At 33.8% G+C, this 23,695-nt stretch overlaps 1 protein-coding gene across 1 annotated transcript; it reads left to right on the plus strand.

The window, feature by feature from the left end:
- Positions 1 to 998: 998 nt before the first annotated feature.
- On the plus strand, positions 999 to 13,896 carry Pxt (chorion peroxidase). Its single transcript, XM_076120212.1, has 15 exons — positions 999 to 1,237; positions 1,698 to 1,862; positions 4,232 to 4,407; positions 4,980 to 5,118; positions 5,423 to 5,566; positions 6,168 to 6,341; positions 6,712 to 6,905; positions 7,418 to 7,604; positions 8,264 to 8,461; positions 8,819 to 8,963; positions 9,333 to 9,492; positions 10,056 to 10,214; positions 10,614 to 10,818; positions 11,268 to 11,382; positions 11,675 to 13,896. Exons 1-15 carry the CDS (start codon positions 1,129 to 1,131, stop codon positions 11,742 to 11,744), a joined length of 2,340 nt encoding a protein of 779 aa, XP_075976327.1. The 5' UTR covers positions 999 to 1,128; the 3' UTR covers positions 11,745 to 13,896.
- Positions 13,897 to 23,695: the final 9,799 nt, after the last annotated feature.

A 23,695-nucleotide genomic window follows, 5' to 3' on the forward strand; every position in this document is an offset into this window, starting at 1 on the left:
TAAAATGTAAATTTACAGAATTTAGAAGATCAGTGACCCGTAGTGCAATTTCTGTACAGTCGATTATTAAAAGTTTGACATTTAGAATGTACTGCCAAAATAATTCCTACGACGACCGTCAGAGGCGCTGATCAGATTGTCATACAAAATTTTTCGATGACAGGTCGATTGTCGGTGGTTGATAGTAGTTGATAATCGAGCTACTGAATGCAGCTGACAGTGGGCTTTTGATACAGCTACTTTATTTTGGAAATAAGTTGTGGGACTATATTGAATACTAGCTGACTTGCGCAACTTCGCTTGCGGCACATAAGAGAGAATGGGTCAAAATTTTCCCCGTTTTTGTAACATTTTTCATTGCTACTCTGCTCCTATTGGTCGTAGCGTATATATACATATCCTATAGCGATGATATATAGCCTTCCTCGATAAATGGGCTATCTAACACTGAAATAATTTTTCAAATCGGACCAGTAGTTCCTGAGATTGGCGCGTTAAAACAAACAAACTATTCAGCTTTATAATATTAGTATAGATGCCACCAATATTATTAATGGTAAACCCGAGGTGTTATTCGTACATCTCTGCGGGAGTGGTCTTACCCACAGTTGTAAATCATGATAAACTTAACGACCAATATATTTGCATAATATTATAGACTATTATCATGAAAGCAAAAGTATGGGAAATGCGCTAGCGGTAGCATCTTGCGGTGCGAATCAGAACTAGAGTCGTTATTCCCTGACCATTTACAATAAGCTTCAGAGTCTTGTCGCTAGAGGGCAACAGTAAATGAAATTTAATAGATGTTATTACCCTTATGACTATCTTATTCAATAAATTATTATATTATTATGAATAGTTATTATACAAATATAAGAATTATTCCTTGATGAAAATTATTTTCGATCATGTTTTATAATCTTTTACTACCCACACAATACGAAGTACTTAGTCCTGTAAAAATGTTCATCTACCTTCAAAGATTTCTACCTAATGATATAACCATCATCATCACTCTTTCATTTCATATCCATGGCGAGCACAACCATGCTTTTAACTAAAAACTAACCAAAAAACTACAAATGGTTGTAATTTTGTAACCAATGAATATAAAAAGTGGTAAAAATGAAGGAATTCAAGTTAATTTTGCGTGTGTTTCTGTATGTGGTCGTGGTTTGTCCTATGGTGAAGGGTCAGGCGCGTGGTGAAAGGAACCATGTGTTGCAGAGACAAGGTATGAGATAATTCTACTTGAATGGTCCCACTATTGGGAATTAAATAAAGGAGAATGAAAAACAAGTGTTTAATATGTCGGGCAATATCATAGTACTATTAAAGTGAATTTATTAGTAAATTTTACTTATTACAACTCATTCCCTGAAGAATTTGAGAAGTATGTCACTACACAAACCGCCATAGCGAATATCTTATAATTTTTAGTAACACAACGCAGATTGAGCAGCTTAGACTTGAACAATACTTCTGATAACGTAAATACGAATATTGATATAAATTAGGTTACGTTTAAGTATTTTACCTAAATATTGTAATTAATCTTGATGAATTGCTCTAGTAAGTTTAATAGTAGTCTTAAAAAATCTTTCCACGCGTATGTAGTTGCAAGCAAAGACAAAATCGTGAATTTAAAATCGTTCAAAACCTGTGAAGGATAAAGAGAACTCGTGTGTTCACAGAGCATCTTCACAAGAAAGAGCCTCCCTGCGCCGCCTGTCCTCGTCACGGGCGGTGCGTGCCGAAGGTCTCCTGTCCAGCACAACTTAGACCTGGCTCCTACAACCCCGAGTGCCACACAGACCACTATGTTGGGGTCTGCTGCTTCACTGGTAGTCAACATGCAGGTGAGATTACATACTTATCAAATTACTTTCTAATCCTGGTTTCCGATAATCACTTAGCGGTAGTTTTTTCTATTCAATAGCGTTTAAGCTCATATAAAACTGGAAACTGGTTTAGAGAGGATAAGTGTATGATTGTCTTATCCTATATTATTAGTTAACTCTCATTCAATTATATAAAAGCATTAGTAACGTTGTATATTATTGTTTTTTTTCTCTGATCAATCTTTTTTTTAAACCATGACTGTCCCACTGCAGGGCAAGAGTCTTCCCCCAAAAGGTAGAAGACCCTAAAAAAGAGGGGTCAGGCCTTGAGTCCACCACGCTGACCAAGTGCGGGTTGGGGACTTTGCATGCCCTCAATAAATGTTTTAAACAAATTTTAGGCATGCAAGGTTTCCTCAAGATGTTTTTCTTCACCGTTGAAGTATGTGATAATTATTTCTAATACACACTTAACTTCGAAAAGTCATTGGCGTGTTGCCTCGGATTTATTTATAATTGTTTTTTATTTCACTGTGTTAAGTGTAGTATTTTCGACCATTCCGACTGGCTCGTTTTGTTATATCATTTAAGGCATTGGAGAAAAAAAAAGCAAAAATTCAAAGAAAGGAATTAAAAAATACTCGTCAGCGTGTGGTTTTTTACATGTTATCAATTAAAAGTCACAATTAATTGCAACAACCTGGATAATATTAACTACTAAAGATATACTTAAATAAAATAAAATATAAGTTTTCAGTAACTAATACTGGCACTATAGAAACATTATGGAATAATTATAGTACGGCCGCTGAGTAATTACCGATTTGACAGATTATTCTTTAAATTAATCGATATAACCTTGCACAAGCGACACATTTGCCGAATGATTTAGAATACCTCTTTAATATAAAACTTTATGTCAAAATATCAGAATTAAGTAATTTTCCAAGAAACACTGTTTCAAAACTTAAAATAGTTTGTAAATAATATGATAACATTATTTTTTTGTTCTTTGGCGCGCTTGTATAAAGTTACATCGTGCGGATTCGTGCGTCTTGTTTTCATAGTGATGTGCATATAGTATTCGGTCCGAATTCATTGGAATAGGTATGATTTTGATTTCAAGGAATATTGATGGAATATAGGAATAAGGAATATGGATATTTATTTTATTTCATCAGGGATACTCCACCTAATGAAGAACTTGTGTCTTTAACTATTATTGGTTTTGATTTTATTTAATTACACTCTATTCTAGAATATTTAAAAACAAACTGTTCCAAAATGATATTAGGGTTACTGGTTCAGTCACTTCACTAGTATTGTCAATTTGTCATGTGTCAAATCGGTAATAACACAGCGGCCCTACTATAAAAGAAAGAACAAACTTGAGCGGATAAACTACTTGTTTTTAATTTAAAAAAAATGTTAATTGATATCAATATTAAGTGTTATGGTTTGTTAATTAGATACTATAATGAAATTAAAAAAGTTAACACGGCAATCAGTTGTAATTTATCGGTAAATAGTTCTTATTCTTTTATTAAATCTTTAGAAGTTTTAGTAGCAATTTATTTCCCTAGTTTTTGTAATTGTAGTCCATAATATTTTGTTTTATCGTATGGTCTACCTGGTGGTGTCAAAGTTGTTCAAGCCGCCCGAAAGGCCTTTGACCTAGCTTAACAACAGTTGTCTTAATTGTCAATACTTACGTACGCTCCGAAGCACGGAGGCGCTCAGTTAAAATATCACTATGCGGTCACCCATCTATAGAACAACCGCGCTAAAGATTGCTTGACGCACTGATTGTAGGAACGGGGAGGATAAAGCAATAATACTAAGCGTCAAAAGAATTACCTAAAACTTATAACTCTTATATAAATAAAAATGAATCACCGAAATGTATGTATATGTATAGCTTTTGAACAATTAAACGGAATTGGATAATTCTTTTTAAACATGTTTGTAACTGTCGGAACAAGGTTAAGATGGGATCGATGGGATCAAAATTCCCACGGGAATGGAATCAACGGGATAAAATTGTACTGTACCTAGGCGAAGTCGGGTTAGTCCGCTAGTACGTAATAAAACCTGGTTATATAGTAAGAAATAAATAATTTTAATTTGAAATAGGTATAAGAAAATATGAAAATTGCATTTATAATATTTAAGCGATATAAATTTAGAACAATGTGTATATTATATAGAAGCTAGAATCTAGTAGAGACATAATGATAAAATTTTAATAACTTACCTTACCCTACCTTGTAAAAATTGCAATGCCTGAAAAAGGTTACTAAGTTTGTCACTACCCTAATATAAGATCCTTTTGTATATATAACTTAGTAAGCAATAAATAATTTGAATTTGAATTATTGTATCCTCAGCGGAACACGAGCGCACTCCTCGCTCCTCCTCGACCATCAGCGTGGAAGACGTGAAGGCATCCCACCAGCACTCTCACAAGAGGCTCTCGGAACTGATGAGCGAGGCCAACAAGCTTCTAGAACATTCTGTGCACACGGTCGTTAATAGTACGTCACCTAGTTTTGGACACCATTTGGTAAGAAATTTATTTAGATATTTAATTTATTAAAATAGTCTGATCTTATTACACTCTACGCAAAACTAAACGGTTGTTTAGTGATTTATAAAAGTTTTACGCATCTGTATGTGGAATTGTGTAGCTCCAAAATTGTTGGACTGATTATGATTTACGTTTTTTTGTTCCATTTGTTGTAGATTGTGTTAAGCACCTTGCCATGTTTAGCTCAATAGTAAAATAAATCGCTATGTCTTATCTTTCTGTTACGAAAACATATGTCTTCACTGAGTTATCTTTTAATAACTTTGTACGTGTGGGTCATGATTTTATAATAAGTATTAGGTCGGGGAAAAGTCTTTTCGCATTATAGTATGTATGACCTTGTAATAAAATCTTAAAATGAGTACACGGTTCATTTGGTTTCTTTCAGTGAGCTCGTGAGGTACCCAAATATCGAGCTTTTTTGTGTAGAGAAAAGATTTTACTACAAGTTCATACTTACTATAATGCGAAAAGACTTTTCCCCGACCTAATAAATCGTTCATACGCTGGGCATTTAATTGATACTTATGTTATTTTCTGATCTACAGTCAATGGTGACGACCGATGACCGTGCGAATGCTTTAGGCCGCGGTGGACTGATGAACATGTTCGCTGCACAAGAACTGAAGGCACGCCAGGCGATCTCGGATGATGAAGTAGCACTAGACCTTATTGGTCATACTGATGGTAATGAAACTAATCACTTTGTAGATTTGTATGAATTTTAATCTTTTTAAATGCATCCAAGGAAGTACTAGGAACTGTCACGGCCGAGCGGCCGTTGTTCCGTCAACCATGTCAAACCTAGACTACTTAAAAATGACAGACTAAAGTCTTGACTGTGCTAAAAATGCTTTGCAACGGTAACAGTAATCGTACTGAGAAAACCTTGCATTCCTGAAAGCTATATAAATAGTTCTTGAAGGAGTGTACTTGCTCATACTACAGTGGTAGTACCACAGTTAATTGTTAAAAATATATATAATTACAGGTCCGTTCTGCATGCCACCACCAACGTGTGATCCCAACAGCCGCTACAGAAGCATGGGAGGAGATTGCAACAGCCTCGTGACTCCAACTTGGGGCTCAGTACATTCTAGCTTCCAGAGACTACTACCTCCTGATTATAGTGACGGTAGGACATAAATAACTTAATAGTAGCAAGACCCTTAACTAGAATTTACAGTTTCTTGCGAAGCCTTGTGTCCTCAAAATATTTTAAGCAGTTGAATTTTTTATTTATTTCTTTTGTATTTACATCTGATGCAAAGCATACAAACACAACAATGTCTGATTTTTTGCAAAGAAAAAAAATGTCTGACGCTAATATACAACTGCCGCTCCAATGGCTTATTTCCTTCAACGTATGAGTAGATTTACTTTACTCGATACAAATTGTTGTATATTACATAACTAGGGAACTTTTTTTTTTTTTTTTTTACTTGGTTAATGCATGAAATTGCATCCCCAACGCCCGGGGGAGCGCTGGGGTATGTGGGGCTCTCCGAACCAGAAGGGCAAGGCCTACCCACTAAACCACCAAGGTGTTGCCTCCTCGCCGCTTAACCTACCCATACGTTTTATAGAGCGGCACGTTGTATAGAACATAGGTAGTATTTTCAACCAAATAACTCGTTTGTAATAATGACGTTAAAAGTGAACCGAAAATTAGAGTGCTGTATTTAAGTCTGGTTCTAGTTCTTTGTTTTAAGCGTTTATACCTAATTGTAACCCAGGTATCTGGGCCATGAGATCAGCTTCGTCAGGTCTTCCACTGCCAAGCGCGAGGCAGGTCAGCAGCACTCTACTCTTGGACGGCAGTCACCCCAGCGCCACTCACAACCTGCTGTTCATGCAGTTTGGACAGTTCATCGCTCACGATACTAGTGCTGGCGTCGTTTTCACCGCTGGTAAAGATATTGCACTTAGAAAATTACTATAAGCATTCAATTTTAACTTAAATCTTGGAAAAATATATTATTAGTATGTTCGTTTTTTGTACGATTCGTAGCAATTGGTAAAAAAACGTTTATTCTGACACCGCTAATCATGCATGACAGATTTTTTTCATGAGTTCAGATTAAGGAACTATCAGATTCAAAGTCAATATAATTTTATTTACTTAGGTTAACATAAATATGTAAATATATATTTTTTTTATGGAAACCGGTATTTGGAGCGGACAAACTACTTTAACTTTAGTTTTTTTCTATTATTTGGCAAGCTTGCTTCAAGAATCATCAAGACTCAAGATACATTTTCTGTGCCTTTTCCCTCCAGGTAACCGTAGTGCAATCTCCTGCTGCACCGCCTCCGGCACTCCTCTCCCACCAGAGCTGCAACACTTCGCATGTGCTCCCATCATGGCGGCCACAGATGACCCCTTCTACAGCCAATTTGGACAGACTTGTATGAACTTCGTCAGAGTCCAGCTCGCGCCGGCTAGTGATTGTTCTGTGGGCTATGGAAAACAGGCAAATACATTACAATGAAATAATATATATGAAATTTTATAACATTTTTTATTTCATTACAATGAAATTTTATAACATTATAAATTATAGACATAGTTTCGACACCAGTAAAGTAACACGTTAACTAAACCATTACTGTCCGAATACTGAGCACGGGTCTCCTCAATGAACGAGAGACACATGATGAAAAAATCATAATGGTTTAAATGAAATACATTTCACTGACAAATTTCAGCTGCTAAAACAGCCTGTGCTATAAACGATTTAACCTGTAAACTGTATTCAGAAGTCATGGTTTTTCTTATGTTATAAATTATAAGGTGCCAAGTATTTAAAAAAATTAAGGACAAAAGACATACAGGGTGTAAGGGAAACACACAACACAACAACACAACACTTCTGAAATATAAACTGGTGATATTGGTAGGAATTTTGAAAACGGTTTTAAATGCACAAAAGCAAAGAGTCGCCTGTATTGACCTATTGTATCAGGAGTTCTTCTTTCGTTTCAGATGAACGGCGCCACCCACTTTCCCGATCTGTCTCATCTATACGGCTCATCACAAGAGAAGTGCTCCTCACTACGAGCTCCCGGAGGGCGTCTCAACACTTTCAAAGACTACGGGAGGGAACTGCCTCCGATCACTGAGAGGAAGGAGTGCATGACTGTAAAGGAGGGCGCTGCTTGTTTTGAATCTGGTATATTTTGGAATTATGTTGATTGAAGATTTTTTATTTAGTTTATGAAATTTATTGGACTGTGTTACGACTGTGTTAAGTTTTAGCAACTAAAGAGCGACAAAAAAAATAAATTAAAAATGTAAAAAAAACCCTACATAATATTTATCTATATGAGACACTGCGCTACAGGACGAATACATACCTATATTGTATATTGTATTGACATGTTTTGAATATATACAGCATTTTTCAGATAATATCTTACGCATTCCAAGATGGTGATGTGACTTAGGTGTGAAAATACTGTCGTAAAATATTGCTAGGATATTTTCATGAATGAGACTACAATCAGATAGAATCCTTATTTTATTTTATGTAAATTCTGTAATTACTATTTGGTATTGCCAGTTGCGCTCACCGGTCGGTAAACGATCTGTGGGTTAAGCAGAACTTGGCGCGGTCACTCCGTAGATGAGTGACCGCATAGTGGTATTTGAACAGGGCGTCTCCGTGCTTCGGAGGGCACGTAAAAAGTCGGTCCCGGTTGTTATCAATTAAGATAACAGTCGTTAAGCCAGGTCAAAGGCCTTCGGGCGGCTTGAACAACTTTGACACTAGGTTGACCACTAACCATACGACAAGAAGAAGATTACAATATACATTATTTGGTGTTTCAGGAGACAACCACGGCAACCAGATAATCTCGCTAACAGTATTACACACGATATTCACTCGCGAACACAACCGTATAGCGAAGGCTCTGTCAGCTCTCAACCCGCTGTGGGATGAAGATACGGTGTTCTTGGAGACAAGGCGAATATTGCAAGCTGTGTTCCAACATATTATTTATAATGAGTGGCTACCTTTACTATTGGGTAAGGAATATTTATTTACTTTTCTTTCAAAGTGTTTATTTATGTGGCTTCTTTACGACAGTTAAAATAAAACTATCTCAATATTTTTCGTATGTATACCAAAACATAGTTTAAGAAACATACGTATAAATGAAAATTCTAACTCGCGATCCATATATCCTGATTTCGTTCAAAGAACCATTGCGTAACTAATAATCAAAGAAAAAAGAGTATGTTTTACAGTAAACACCCAGCACATTTTAAACAATAAGTAGATGTTATTACATCTATACGTTTTTCCAGGGTCAAAAGAGATATAAAAATCTCTAAAAATGTACCTATTAACACCGTAACCAAGGCCCGGTCTCGTGTTTCCAGGTCCTGAACTAGTCCAGACATTTAACCTGGCGCCATCAGCAGGCTACTCCTCATCCTACGACCCTCACATGAACCCCTCACTCACTTCTGAGTTCTCTTCAGCTGCCATGAGATTTGGACACTCAGTCGTTGATGGAAGAATTGTGTAAGTAATTTATAGTTACCTATTTCTGTGCTTAGTATTTTTATGAAAGCCAGGTTATAACGATATTATTATATAGTGGTATATTATGAAGGTCCGTTTTATTAATTCCAAGTTTCTAGCTGCTTGGACTGAAATGTTAAAAGTCTATAAAATTGTTTGATATCGTTCGACGAAATCGTATTTAAGAATAATATGTCTCATTTAATGTCTTCACCTTTCTCTGTTTTTGCCGGAAAGTAGCAGTACAAGTAGTTTTCTTCTTATAGTATGTTTAGTGATCAACCCAGTGTGAAAGTTTTTGAAGCCTCCCGAAGGTCTTTGACGTGGTTAACAGTAGTAGTAAGTACAAGTCAAATCTTATCGTTTCAGCATCCCAAACCCATCGAGAGGCGGGGTATACGAAACCATATCTATCCCAGAGGTAATGTTCCAGCCGAGCAGAATGCGTCTGCGACACTTCCTCGATAGACTGCTGATAGGACTCACTTCCCAACCGATGCAGACTGTCGACCCGTTTGTCACTGAAGGGGTGAGAGATTATATTTTTTCACAAATAAATTTAAAAATTCACTTAATTACTACTTACGGCCGGCTGTGTCGATTTCGCTGGCTTAATATCTTGCTTTAACAGTAAAAATAAATGAAATCATTAGTGTTATTGCACATAGCTTTGAGGCCATAAAAAGTTAAAAACTATGTTAAAATGTGTTCAATATTTTAACAGTCTACCCTTTGGAACCAGAAAGAGAAAGTCATCATTCTCATTAGATTTCCCTTGAATTATAAATCTATTAGAGGTATAATGTAAGTATTTTGGAGTTTTTAGCTATACTCCAAGAAAACTTACATTTTATCGTATTTCTTTCTGTAGCTCAATTCTCTACTACTATCGACTACCGACAACCGACCTGTCATCGAGAAATTTTGTATGAAAATCTGATCAGCGCCTCTGACGGGCGTCGTAGGAAATGTTTTGGCAGTACATTCTAAATGTCAAAATTCGATAGCTTGCCGGTTGTCGGTAGTAGATAGTGGTAGAGAATCGAGGTACTGATAAGTAGCATTAAAACTTAAAAGAATGTTTGTTCCCAGTTAACTCGCTACATGTTCCACGGCGGTAATCCTTATGGAGTAGACTTAGCGTCCATCAACATACAGCGCGGGCGAGACCACGGAGTACGATCATACAACGAATACAGGAGACTTGTTGGACTACAGCCTTATTCTGAGTTTCAGGAGTTTCCACCTAGTGTAAGAAATATTCTTATGTAATGTTTACTTTAGTTATTGTTGTGAAAATGCCATTTTTGTAGTAGTATTTGTGAGTAATTATTGAGGACATAATAAGATTTCTGTTTTATATACTTACTTTTAAAAAACTTATGCTTAACAAGAATGTGCAAATAACTACTCGCTACTTTCTTTTGATAGATTGCAATCATAATAAAAAGTAGTCAAGCAGCCTCACAATAGGACTCAATTCTCAAAAAAAAATTGGACCGGTGATATAACCTCGTAAATAGTCTACCATGAAAATCAATTCGTCTATCTTCAAGCTTTTAAATATCCTTTGGCTGTGTTTTATTAATAGTTATATTACTTGAAAGAACTATTTTACATCACGGGTCCTTTTATATTATTTTTCAACAGGCAGCCCAGCGTCTATCTACAGTGTACGAGCGCCCAGAAGACATAGACCTATGGGTGGGCGGTCTACTGGAGGCGCCAGTAGACGGCGGTCTCGTGGGGCCGGTCTTCGCTAACATAATAGCAGACCAGTTCAGTAGACTCAAGAGAGGGGATAGATATTACTATGAGTATGCGCCTGATGTTAATCCGGGGGGATTTACACCGAGTAAGTACCTACTTAATAGTAGTCATACTTTTTGATTTTAAAGGTTATTTACGTACTTATAAAAATACAATATTTTCGTCGGACACCTTGAAATTAACGAGCTATTAATAATGTCCTGAAACTTTCTGATCTTCAATTCGTTTGTCTCGTGAAGTTAATTTATATAAAGCGCCCTACGTCACTACATGTTTGGTTGGTAATAAATTTGATTTTCTCTAAAAGTTTGACAATGACGCCTCATAACTTAACATAAATAAATATTTTTGATCCTCCAGTCAAACAGCATCGGAAGCTTTAACGGACATCAACTTAATTAACTGTGTTATAAAGTTGTTTTGATTTTGACGACTGTACTGACATGCATATCTACTAAGTCTTAAATAGATTTTGTATTAAGCTACTAACCTATTCAAACAATAGGTATTTACAACAAAGTACCTAACTTTCAGACCAACTCGAAGAGATAAAGAAAGTAACGATATCTCGTTTGATCTGCGACAACAGTGACGGTATAGAGTTGTTCGCGTTACCGCCTGAAGGATTCCTTAGAGCAGACCTACCACGGTGAGTGATATTATTCAGTGCAAGGTACAAAAACGTAACATTGTAAAAAACGTTAACCTTTTGAAGATTTCGCCGTAAATATGACCGTTAATTAAATGTTAGGTACCTAATTGTAGATTTTTCTTTGAAGTAGGCAGTTATTTTGATGTTATTCTTGCAATAAAAATATTTTTTAGTCGCGAAAAACTATTAACGTAAAAAATAGAAACAAAAAGTTTTCCTATGCATTTTCTTCTTTTTCACGTATAGGTTTTCGCATTCAAAGGTGAATAATATCTTTTTTCATTTCCAGGAATGAACCTGCGCCCTGCAATAGTCCCAGAATACCATCTATGGATTTGAACGTGTTTGGACAAACGTAAGTTACTCGTAATGTAAGTCAGTAGTTTTTATAGATTAAATATAGGTTTTAGCTATTTTTACTCTTGTCTAAAATTATGGCATTCTATTACTAGTAGGTGATCAAAGATATTAATCAAAATCTAAATCAACATTATATAAATATTTTTTTAAAACCTTTTTTTCTTCTCTTTCTGTTAACGGCACGGTAATGTTTCCGGTCCTGCTTTTTATTAAAGAAAACGATTTCTGTGTTATTAATTAATTTGATGTTTTTTTCTTCTATTGCCACTAAAGTGTAAAGAGTATAAGTAGTGAATATTTAAGCTTGATAATTAAATTGGAATTTAATATCACATTTTTTTATTGTCATTTCTAATTTCACTTCTATCTTCTTACAATACTTTTTTGGTTTCTTTTCATACTTTTGTTTGAACTTTGATCTTCAATTCTCCTAACATCTTGTTAACAAGTAAATGACTTGTACACAATTAATTTGAATTGTACACATTTAAAACATCAATTGTCTAATTGTAATTAACATCAAATTTTACAACCAATTGATTTTGTAACAAAAACGAACTTTACGAATTAAAAATAAATTTTGCATGTCTTTTTTTACTTTTTGTGACAAGATCAATGTTTTTGTAAATTTACTGATTTTTCTATTGTAAAAACGATTTTTTGATGTTACTTTACTTTTTAAATATATCTTCTAGAATCCCACTGCAGCCCGAACAGTGGGAATCTAGAATTTTCAAATCAGAAATATTGTATTTATATTAATTAATTTTATTTTCAAATGATTGTGTCAATATAAATTTATTAAAACATCACGTGAATCGATTTAAGTTGTTTTACAAATTTTATTTTTTTCACAATTTTTTTCTTACTTTCTTTTCGCTGATTGTATTTAATTTGCTTTTTATCGATAGTGGTATTGAATTTTAATTTAATTAGGTTCAGTAAAGTACCTGTTTAAGAGGTTTTTTGAAGAAAAAATCTAAAAATCGGGGGTCAGTCGTATAGATTTTGAGGTAATAGAAAAAAAATAAAAAAAAAATTTTTTTTTCTTATCTTTTGTAATTTAGAAGTTTTTAATGCCTTTTTGTTATAATTGCCTACTAATAATATTTTTAATTAAAAGGAGATATCAGTGTCCCATTTGCCCGAGCAACGGTCTAACATACGACACAAGTATGCCACATTTCATAACAATTTTAAATATAGATATAAGATTTTATTACTAAAAATAATAATGTAAGATTAATTAGAAATATTTTAATAATATATGTAAAGAAAGTTCTTTAATCACAGATGCAACTTTAGTACATTTTTCACCACGATTTTTTTTTATAATTTTAATATTTTACCAGATGTATAAAGTCGGAAGAATTGTAAATGATAATTATGATTATTGGACTCAAGGCTTAACCTCTTTTTCCTTCGGGAGGAGACCCTTGTCCAGCAGTGGGTCAGTAATGAGTTTTAAAGAATTTTGTTGAAGGATACTAATTATATTATTAATTTTAGTGCTCATAATAAAAGTGTTAGTAAAAATGAAATGATTCGTAATAGCTTTTTATCAATGCTCATATAAAAATCTTAATAATAATCGAATAATTTTACCGTAATAATAATTTTGATTTCTCTTTTTAGTATTTTGACTTTATTTCTGGTATAAAGCGATAAAGTGGTGTTCCATTTTTTATATTATTAACCGACATTACAAAAGGAGGTTATTATTCAAATGTAAATTAAATTGATTTGTAAAATTGAATGTAAAATTGTTGTAAAACTTGTAAATGAGTCAAATCTGTATAGAATCATTGCATGGCTGATTTTTATTTTATTAATTAAAATACATTTATTGTAAATGCATTTTTGTATAATACATTTCTGGTTCAACTGAATTTTACTTATTATTAAATAATTCTTATTTGTACTATAATTTAAAATCATGTGAATACATTGTGTCATGAAATCTATAAAACAACCTTTTTATTATTTTATTTTCTATTTTTTTCTTTATTTTATTAATTCTGCGAAGAAAAGCTTATGTAGGTATTAGGTATGTTTTATTTTTTCGTGACAAATTGTATAGGAGCTCCTGTAATAAATCAAATATTTGATTGTGATTTTAATCAAGTGCTAAAATAAATGAATTATTATGTACTTGTTATTTTTTATTATTATCTACAATCCTATACTGAATGGGAAAAAAAATATTGAATATGTAAATTTTTCTAAGCTTTTTCGCTGCTATCAGATATTATAAGTTTATCTTCTTAACTGAATTAAAAATTAAAAACATTTGTTTAATAGAACTATAAAAGTTCAAAAAATCAAGAAAGCTATATCTATACAATTAATATCGTAAATATAAATTTAATATCTATTATAAAATGTGAGTTGTCTGGTTTCACTCGTTGACACCCTTTGACTCGGCACGAGTGCTTTATAGCGGGAACAACCATACTATACTAATATAGTAAATACACACTGTACACGAAAATACCAGTAGTACAAGTATGACGGATAGAAGAATTACTTAAAATTCAGCTTTCCCGTTCCAGGTATAATAAATTTATTTTAAACTAGCTGACACGCGCAACTTTGCTTGCGTCACTTAAGAGAAGCATAATTTTCCCTGTTTTTGTAAAATTTTTACTGGTACTCTGCTCCTATTGGTCGTAGCGTGATGATATATAGCCTATAGCCTTCCTCAATAAATGGGTTATCTAACACTGAAATAATTTTTCAAATCGGACCAGTAGTTCTCGAGATTAGCGCGTTCAAACAAACAAACAAACTCTTCAGATTTATAATATTAGTATAGATGTAGTGCATGCTTAAATTATATTATAGAAAAAGTAGCTTTATCTTTCTATGCGATAAAATATAGCTTTAAATTTGTCTTAATGCATTTAATTATAGTCCGTAGTAGTATAAATTTGCCGCCGTATAATTTTTTTCAGATTTGTTAAGTTGCGGTTAAGTTATTTCTATGCGCAATTTATTAAATACTTAGTACTTACAATATGTTCTATAACCTAATAATAAACTAGACATCTTACTACATACCCAAAAGACATTAAAAATACGATAAATCTAAAATTTCACCTTTTTAAATCTACCGACTATTGTAAACCTACTTCTGTTAAAAACGAAGAGGATTTCAAACTTTACTTAAATCTTTTTAAACCGTACCTTCTGCTATATCTCTGTACATTGTCATTTTCAAGTAGGTACATAGTAGGTATGTATTTATAAAGGTTGTCAGAGTATCACACATGAAGACAAGTGTTTGCTCTTTCACCGTCTATTAGAAAATGAAACACGTGGCCAATTTACTTTTATTATTACTTACCAATTAATAATAGTCATGTGTTTAACCTTCAACTTCGCCCTGAAGTTCGTAACTTTAAAATGTTCTATTAAATAGCATTTTATTTAGTTTTTAAGTTTGAAGGCTTGTGAATAAGTGATAGGTTAACTATGTCAGTAAATGTATGAAAACAAATGTTATAATAGTGTTCATGGTGGTTTTAGAAAATAAAATCCAAACGTTTTATCATTATGCATTTTTCAAAAATTAAAAATGGCCGATTTTTTGTAATTTTTCTGACTATAGATACTCCCAAAAAAAAATTAAGTTCTTCAAAACTTGTATTAGTAAATAAAGCAGCCAGGACTCGAACCCAAGACTCCACTTACTTAATTTTTGAAAGATGACGGCTGACAGCTTCCATTTATCAAATCATCAGACATAATAATTAACTAAACAGTCTCGTTAGTCTCTTTATAATGTTTTAAGCAGCAAAAGAACATCTATACCAATATAATACGACATTCCGTTACTTGGTTCTTAATCTCGCCAAAACTACCGAACAAATGTTGATGAAACTTATTACACAGATCGTTTTCAACCTGGATTAATGCATAATACACTATTTTCCAGGAAACCTTTTACATGAGCACGGTCGCGGGCGGAAGTTCTTCAAACATATGTAGTTAATACTGAATTAAACTGTATTTTATGTATATTTATCTGGATTTAAAAACGTCGTTCTATACATACTAAAGAACTTAATAAGAAAAGTACCAAAATGTAAGTTCAATGACCTGTAGCAAAGGTCGTGGGGTCAATACCTGCAGGGTGCAAATGTTTGTCTTGTATGTTTGTATGTTTGTACAGTGCTACCTATGATACACTATGTAAACACTTGTCTAATTCAGGGGCTATGGAAATTAATTTACGTGAAGTGAAGGAAAATACGTGAAAACCTATAAGCTGTTTATTACGAAGATAACGAAGCTTTTATTTAAAGTTCTTCTTTCCTGTTATACCGGTAAAAGAAAAAACCTCACGAAGATATTTTGCACGTCGAAATGTTTATTTAAACGCTAAAAGAATGGCTAGCTTTTTTTTGAAGGGATCTGATTCTTCTCTGACCCTAATTCAAACATAGCCAACGTGTTGGGCCAAAGGTTGTCTCTCTCGTGTAGACTAGTACTATGTCCGTTTTAAATTATCAATATCTCTCTTCACTTTTAAACGATAACAGTATTAAATTATAACCTGTTCAAAATAAATAAGTTTTCCTGCTTCAAGCGCCTAACAACACGAAACTTAATTCTATATTTAGCCACTACCAGGAAACGCAACCGGGTTCGAACCTCGACCATCCGAAGATCAGTTACACTGAAAGCGATTAAATCGTACAGCTACTAAATTATACTCGCGACTCGCGTATGTAAAAAGTATATGAAGTACGCTTTTGAGAATTTAAGTTAAAGGTCCGTGTACATTGTTGGAAGGTTTAAATAAAGATTGATTTGGTATACGAATATATCTTAAGCATTAGTAAGAATAAGGATCTCCCCTTCTTTTGGGAGGAGACCCTTGCCCTGCAGTAGGACAGTAAATAATCATAAAAAGTTATTTCAGATGTTTTATGAATGTTCCTGTCTGCCTAATAAACGTTGTGTAAGCTCTGATTAGTTACATGTATAGTATTTTGTCAATTTCAATCAATTTTGAAACTGCGTCGCGTTTTTCTACAGTCGCTACTATCGTGTATCGAGAGTTTGACATTTCAAATGTACTTCAAAAATAGTCCTCACAGTGCAATTAATGTTTATATAGAGCCATTTTTACCATCCAGTTTAAAATATCAGGAATATTTGAAAAAGATCCACATTGGAGTTTATTATAAAATAATACCACAAGACTCCGATAGTAATCTCTAGATACAACAAGATTATCTTTATAATAACATAATAAATTGAGCTCGCAATTCATAAAATAAAACTTACAAATTACCCATTTATTTATAACTACAAAACTAAAAAATAACTGAGAAAAAAGTAAGGTCGTTTTTTCTTTTAAAATTGTAATGAACTTAGCATCCGCGCGGCTTCGCTCTCGTATTAAGTTTTACCCCAATATTAGTCGCTAGGAGTAGACGTGAGCACACAGAAGTAACCTATGGCCTTGCATCTTCAACTAAGTATTTAATTATTATATCTATACTTCACAAAAATCGATTTTATGGTTTCGCTGTAAAAGCAAAAATGAACAGAATTTTGCAATTATAATTGGTAGACGCATTTTTAAATACTTAGTAGATTCTACATAAAATCACGCCCTCTTCCTATACTAACTAAACTAACTTGTCTAGACTGTATCTAGTATACAATCCAGCTTTCACAAGTACTATTGAACCAGAAACTGCTTATTAGCAATATAAAAAATAAACATGACTTTCTTCTACGTCACTACAGTATTGAGGTGAACAGACATGGCCTTAAGGTCACTTACTTGTTTGTTTAGCGTCAAGTAAAAGTTATTATCAATCAACGGTGAATGTTTTGGTGTCTAGTTCTAGAAATATAGGTTAGTGACTTTACTGCAAATTTTGCTATAGGTATGATTTGAACCGATAATCAAGTGATTTTCGCTAATTTAGATGACATTTTTATATTAATCTTCCATACATAGGTAGATAATATCACACCTGTTATACCTGAAGGTGTAGATAGAGGGTTATGAAATAAACCCGCGTTTCGATATAACAATATTTGTACCATCCAATAGGGAGCGAGCCTTTTGCCATTATACCAGGCATGTTTAATACTATGAAAGGCAATGTAAAAACTGCAAATACCAGAACGGATAGATAGTAATCTTACTTGAAGAATACTTATAAGTACATCTAAAGACAAGTAAATATCTACAAAGCTATGAAGACTAATGTAAAGCCAAAAAAGATTTTATAATAACTCGACTATAAACAAACTATAATCAAAAGTAGTAAATGTAGTTGTCATGTAAAATAAAACATTATCTTATCTTGCCATCGAGTATTACAAAAAAATTAACCAAATATCAAAAAGATAGAAAACAATCTAAGTTCTATCACACATTATTTAAACATCACTAGCAAGACACCTAACATCTACATTACTATTTATCAAATCACAACCAATCAACAACATTGACCTCAAAAATCTATCGCAAATATTCCATTGAGTAACAACTTTAAAGAAACATATTCATTAAATACTTTCTTCGTATCACCATGACTTGCAATCAATCATATCAACGCTTGACTCAATAGAAAGTACTTTGTGAAGGGTACTCTTGACCGAAGTCTTTCACTGTGTATCAAATAGCGAAATGGTGAGATTTCTATACAGATCATGTGATGCTGATTTCGTTTAGTTTCTTTATAAAATATGAATGGTTAAATTTTAGTAACTCTTGCGGAAAGTTTGTGGCTAAGTAACAACAGCCGGCGACAACATCTGTAAAGTTAAGCTATGCTTGCCGAGTTTTTTCCGTGGATGGGTCACCAGATTATATATTCTGAGTTCCTCAGTGTTACGGAAGGCACGTAATATTGTAGGTCCTGGCTGTCATTTTGAAACATCCATCATAGAAAGTTCTAATTATGATACAAGAATAAAGATATGACCATTTTCTTGCTCTGTCTTAAAAATAATGTACTTAACTTTCAAAGAAGACAAATGGCTAACTTCATAAGACGGCAAATTATCTATTTTGCTTATTGAAAGAACACTCGATTAATAGATTGGGCGTGTTCGACATATTTTGCATATAGCAGCTATCAAAAGCTCAACCTTTACACAAAAATATCGACCGTAGAAAGATAAAATCTATCAGCATAACACAACTAGACAACCATATAAGGCATCATAATTGAATGCACCTTTTATCATCATCCTATCGCCAATTAAGGTGAGGTAGTGAGCAATAAATCAGCCTACCAGCTAGTACTAGCTATTTATAAAATAAAATTAAACGAGAAAGCGGCCCCTTTCTATAAATAGATAAGGTCTTTTTATTCTAAACACTTGAGATCGTTGACTTAGACTCAGGGCCGTTTTCTTTACAACGTTGCTTAATTACTTTTATTTCTAGGTTTGAGAACTTACGGATCTTTACTTAGAGAAGGAAAACAGAAATTGTTATAAGGAAAGTAACCAAATGCTGCTTGGTTAGAAAAGGGATTAGGAACAATTAAATTTGTCAATTACTTTAATGGTATGGGATAGTTTGCTGCAGAGTTTCAAATGAAAATTAAGTCTAATGATATGTCATCCAGGCTTAGATTGTCATCAGAATATCTTCTGAAGTGTAAACTACAGTGCGAGAAGACTGACCGCGGTTTTGGCTGTATCTTTATACTCAAGTTGTAAGCCAGCCAAGTTAACCGTCGAACCAGCCAAATAAGCTTACAACTAAAACTCCTATTATACATACATTCCAATTTCGATTCCCAAATATCATTATCATAAAGTTAATAACCAGACCATTCTATCCCTCAACGAAGATAACTTATTGAAAACGTACCTTACACATCTATCAGTCATCTTTATAGCAACAAACATTCTACTACAAGACTCTCGCAGAAGAACGTGAACAAGAAACCCTCATCCGGCCCTGTATGGCCAGCACTCCTTCAGGAATGCGGTCCAGACAGCTCGAACACACTAACTGAGCCTGCACATCCCACTAATTATATGTTTTATTTTAACGCTTATTGCTTAAGAAAAGTAATTGGTTACGAGAAATTATCTAACAGGAAAATTGAAATCGCGAATCGATTTTTAGTATCAAAGACTTGAAGCTGTGCTTTGTCGTTTAGATCACGGAGTCTGACAGGATTATCAAGTGCTACTAAAAATATGAAAAGTCTGTCTATTTATTTCACAGACTTCAATATAGATATCGGCAGAATCCGTGGAAACACCATTTATTCTAAAAAGTTTGCCGAGTGCCAGATGCAGACTTTGCATTATTTCCAGAACTGTTCTTTGCCGTTAAAACAAGGGATAGCATAAAGCACAGTTTCAATTTCAATTCAATTGTTTCTAATACACGTATAGCTTCGAAAAGTGTATTGTGTGTGCCTTTGATTCGAACCATTGATCACTTGCCTAAGATTAAATATACCATTGAGCTTTTACTCCTCTGGCAAAATAATTAAATAGTAAATTTATAATTATCACTAATAATTAGGCTGTATATTACCTGATCTGAACACCCTCTAACATCAAATCGATTATGTTCGCCACTCGTAACAGACGGCCGTTCATTTTTTGGGCACGAACCACAAACACATACATACACTTCAAATTAGTTTGCTCTTACTTTTGTTACGAAGAATACCTCCAACTGAGTACACTGACGGACAAAAATGATTTATTGTATTAATGCATTATGATTTTATAAATGAGAAGTTTAATTTTGTTTGGTACAACCTGTTTCTTCGTTTAATGATATTTTGATAATTAGACTACCTTTATTGTCTGTGTGGAAGTTACGGCTGCTGATCACGTGGTCTCACCTTCGATTCCGTTGTCAGACGAAGAGCTGTTGGTCCTTTTTAGTTTTATGCGAGACTAGCGGCCACGTGGATTTTTTTTCCCGTTTTCACAATATTTTCTACTGACCTTTCATATAAAAGTTTTTCCCCATTTTACACACCTTCGAGTGAGGATTTTCAAATATCCTTTTAGAGCTCTTCTACACTTTGTAAGGAATCTTCATACCAAATATCAACTTTCTACGTTCAATCATTTCGGCTGTGCATGTCTATCAGTCAGTCACTCAGTAACGGAAGAATTTTATATTGATTATTAATTATTAACAATAGTAGCCCGGAGTTTGGTTACATGCCTGGTATATCTCCATCAGTTCGCCGTCCTTTATGTACTTAATTTTAAATACCTGTTATATTGTAACAAAATGAAGTTATAAAGAAAAAAAAGCTGAACAAAGCCGCGAGTAAAAGTAATAATTTATTGTTGTTTATTATTAAGTATTGCGTGAACATTAATCTTTGCTGAAGGAATTAGGACGTGGACGTCTTAAGAATAAGTTATGATGGAAATCAGGATTATGCATTTGATCATTTATATCATTAATATGTACATTCAATGAAAATAATGTGAATATTTTTGTATTATACCATAGTTTTAGGTCTCCAGGTACATTTGTCATTTAATTTTATTTAAAGTAGAAGAGTTTAACAGAGGAACCTTTTTTGTACTCTCTCTACTTTGGAACTTACAATTACCATCGCCCCGTGTGACAGATTGCTGACGCGGTCAATGAGAGGTCAGGTGCAGGACGGACGGCTTTACGTACCAACCAGCCCGACTCAGGATTCGAATCTGTGACCTCGGCGCGGCAGCCGTACACACTACAGACTGCGCGACGGACACAGATGCTTGGATACCTGAGGGTCAAGCATAATATGCTTTTTTGGTTTCTAAATGTTTATTTTTTTACAATACGAGCAGAGACAGGTGGGTAAGCTAGTACTAAGTAATAGGTATCTATATTATACACGTATTAGTGTACACGTGCCGTACTTGGAAAACATTACATTTTTAATTTCTCTAATGGCTATCAACTTAGGTCAATGTTCTTGAACACACAAAACGCTTTTCAGCCCTTAAGAAAACATGTTGACTCATGTAATACTAGTTAGCTAAAGTAGGTAATAGTAATCGATCATTTTCTAGAACTTTTTGGAGCTAAAATAAAAGCAATACTCCTACGCAAGTCGGAGGTTCGAAACTTATGCAACATATGAACACACTCAACACACCATTGACTTTTGGAAGTTACGAGTGTATTAAAAGTATTCTCTTGTTGCATCGGCAAAGAAGAATATTGTGATGAAACCTCCTTGCCTTGCCTCCATGCCTGGTATTTATTAAACTGTTCTTATAGGGATGCAGTCTCCATCTCGCATTTAGCGAGCGCGATGGGTTCAAGGCTTAATCTACCCTAATCTGAACTTTGCCCAGAAGAGGATCAGAATGATGCTTTCTAAACATTATAATAAATGATTATGCTTTCTTTTATTATGATTTTTTTAAGTGTTCTAGGTAAACTTTATATTATGTTTTTCAATAATCCAGGATCTTGGATGGCGATGGTCAGATATTCTCAAGTTAAATCTTATTTAATGCTTTTCAGAGATCCAGGATTTTGGATTGCAATGGTCTCAAGACCTTCAATATTTTGGGCATGAGTTTCAAATTATGCAGACGAGTAAAAATTGCTACTGGGTCCGTTAGTAACTCATATTTAAAATAATGACGTTATAAAATTCCCGGCACAAAGTATTGTAATACGACATAATATTTATGAATGAAATTCATGTCACCAGATGTTTATAACAACAGTTAATTAGTCACAATTAAGTATTATTGTAATACCAAAATTGTGTTGAAATTATGATTACAAGTGAATACAAGTGTTTTCAATAAGTTTGTTGTGTGTAATATTGTTTGATTCAGAATAATTATTGTTTTAGTTACCTTTTTGAATCATGCATGAGTGCACGAGTTACGATTTTGGCGAATCTGCGGCGCAGTGGTAAAGACTATCGCCTTGCCTCTTTAACGTAATAGTTTAAACATATTTTACCCTCTAGGCCACAGAGGCAAGCTTTTGAGAATATCAGTGTAATTTGGGTTTACGCAACTCAGAATTTTTTTATAATTTGTAATTTCATTCAGCAGTTGTTACTGTTTTAAACTGACTAATCTTTTTGATTTTTTATTTTAAAAGTTTGCGTAGTTCGTAATATATGAGGGCGAAGCAAATACAAATACTAACATAATATATCTTGATAAAAAAACCGATCATATACAACCCGATTAATGCTAAACTATAACTTTCTACAAATATCCACAACACAAATTAAATTACAAGGTAACAGAACACTTGTGTGCTCGAGCGTCCAAGTTCAAAGTCAAGGCGCGGTTATTGCACGTACGATAGTTGATTTACGACGCGACTGTACACTCGCTTGATGTCGCGGAATTGCCCGTGTAACCAGTACCGATGTATGTGGCCATTTATTATGACGTAGTACAGGTTCTGTAGAAACTATTTCAATGCTTAGTAATATAAGATGAGTAAAAAGCTGTTAAGAATTTCATGACATACCACGGAATTCTTCAAAACTGCTTATGTTTTGTCTTAGGGTTGCGAGTTCGATTTCCAATTAAAATATTGGTTAGTAATAACTTCTAGTGGTGTTCCCGCGGCCTGAGCGTATACTTATTGTGACAAACCCGGTTCGGTTACCTATTTGAACAAAGTCTTATAACGTAGAACCACTTGTATACTTTTACAAAAGAGTTAACTTAAAACTTTCTTAAATGTTTTCTGGAATAGAACCATTTTAATAAAAATCTTTCAGTCGCCTATCCATAGGTAGACAGTTTTAAAACTAGCTTAACTTCGCTCACATAAGATAATTATACATATGTAAAATAATATTTTATGGTCCTATCAAATGCATAATTTCTTTAAGTGTAAGTACCTTATAGTTTTTGCTAGTAACTGTGCAGATAAACCGGTTGTCAAGGATGGTCCCATTGGTTCAATAATTGCATCATCTCATTAACTTTCTCCTGTTCT

Source organism: Anticarsia gemmatalis, chromosome 11, assembly GCF_050436995.1.
Source record: "Anticarsia gemmatalis isolate Benzon Research Colony breed Stoneville strain chromosome 11, ilAntGemm2 primary, whole genome shotgun sequence".
Lineage (NCBI taxonomy): Eukaryota > Metazoa > Arthropoda > Insecta > Lepidoptera > Erebidae > Anticarsia > Anticarsia gemmatalis.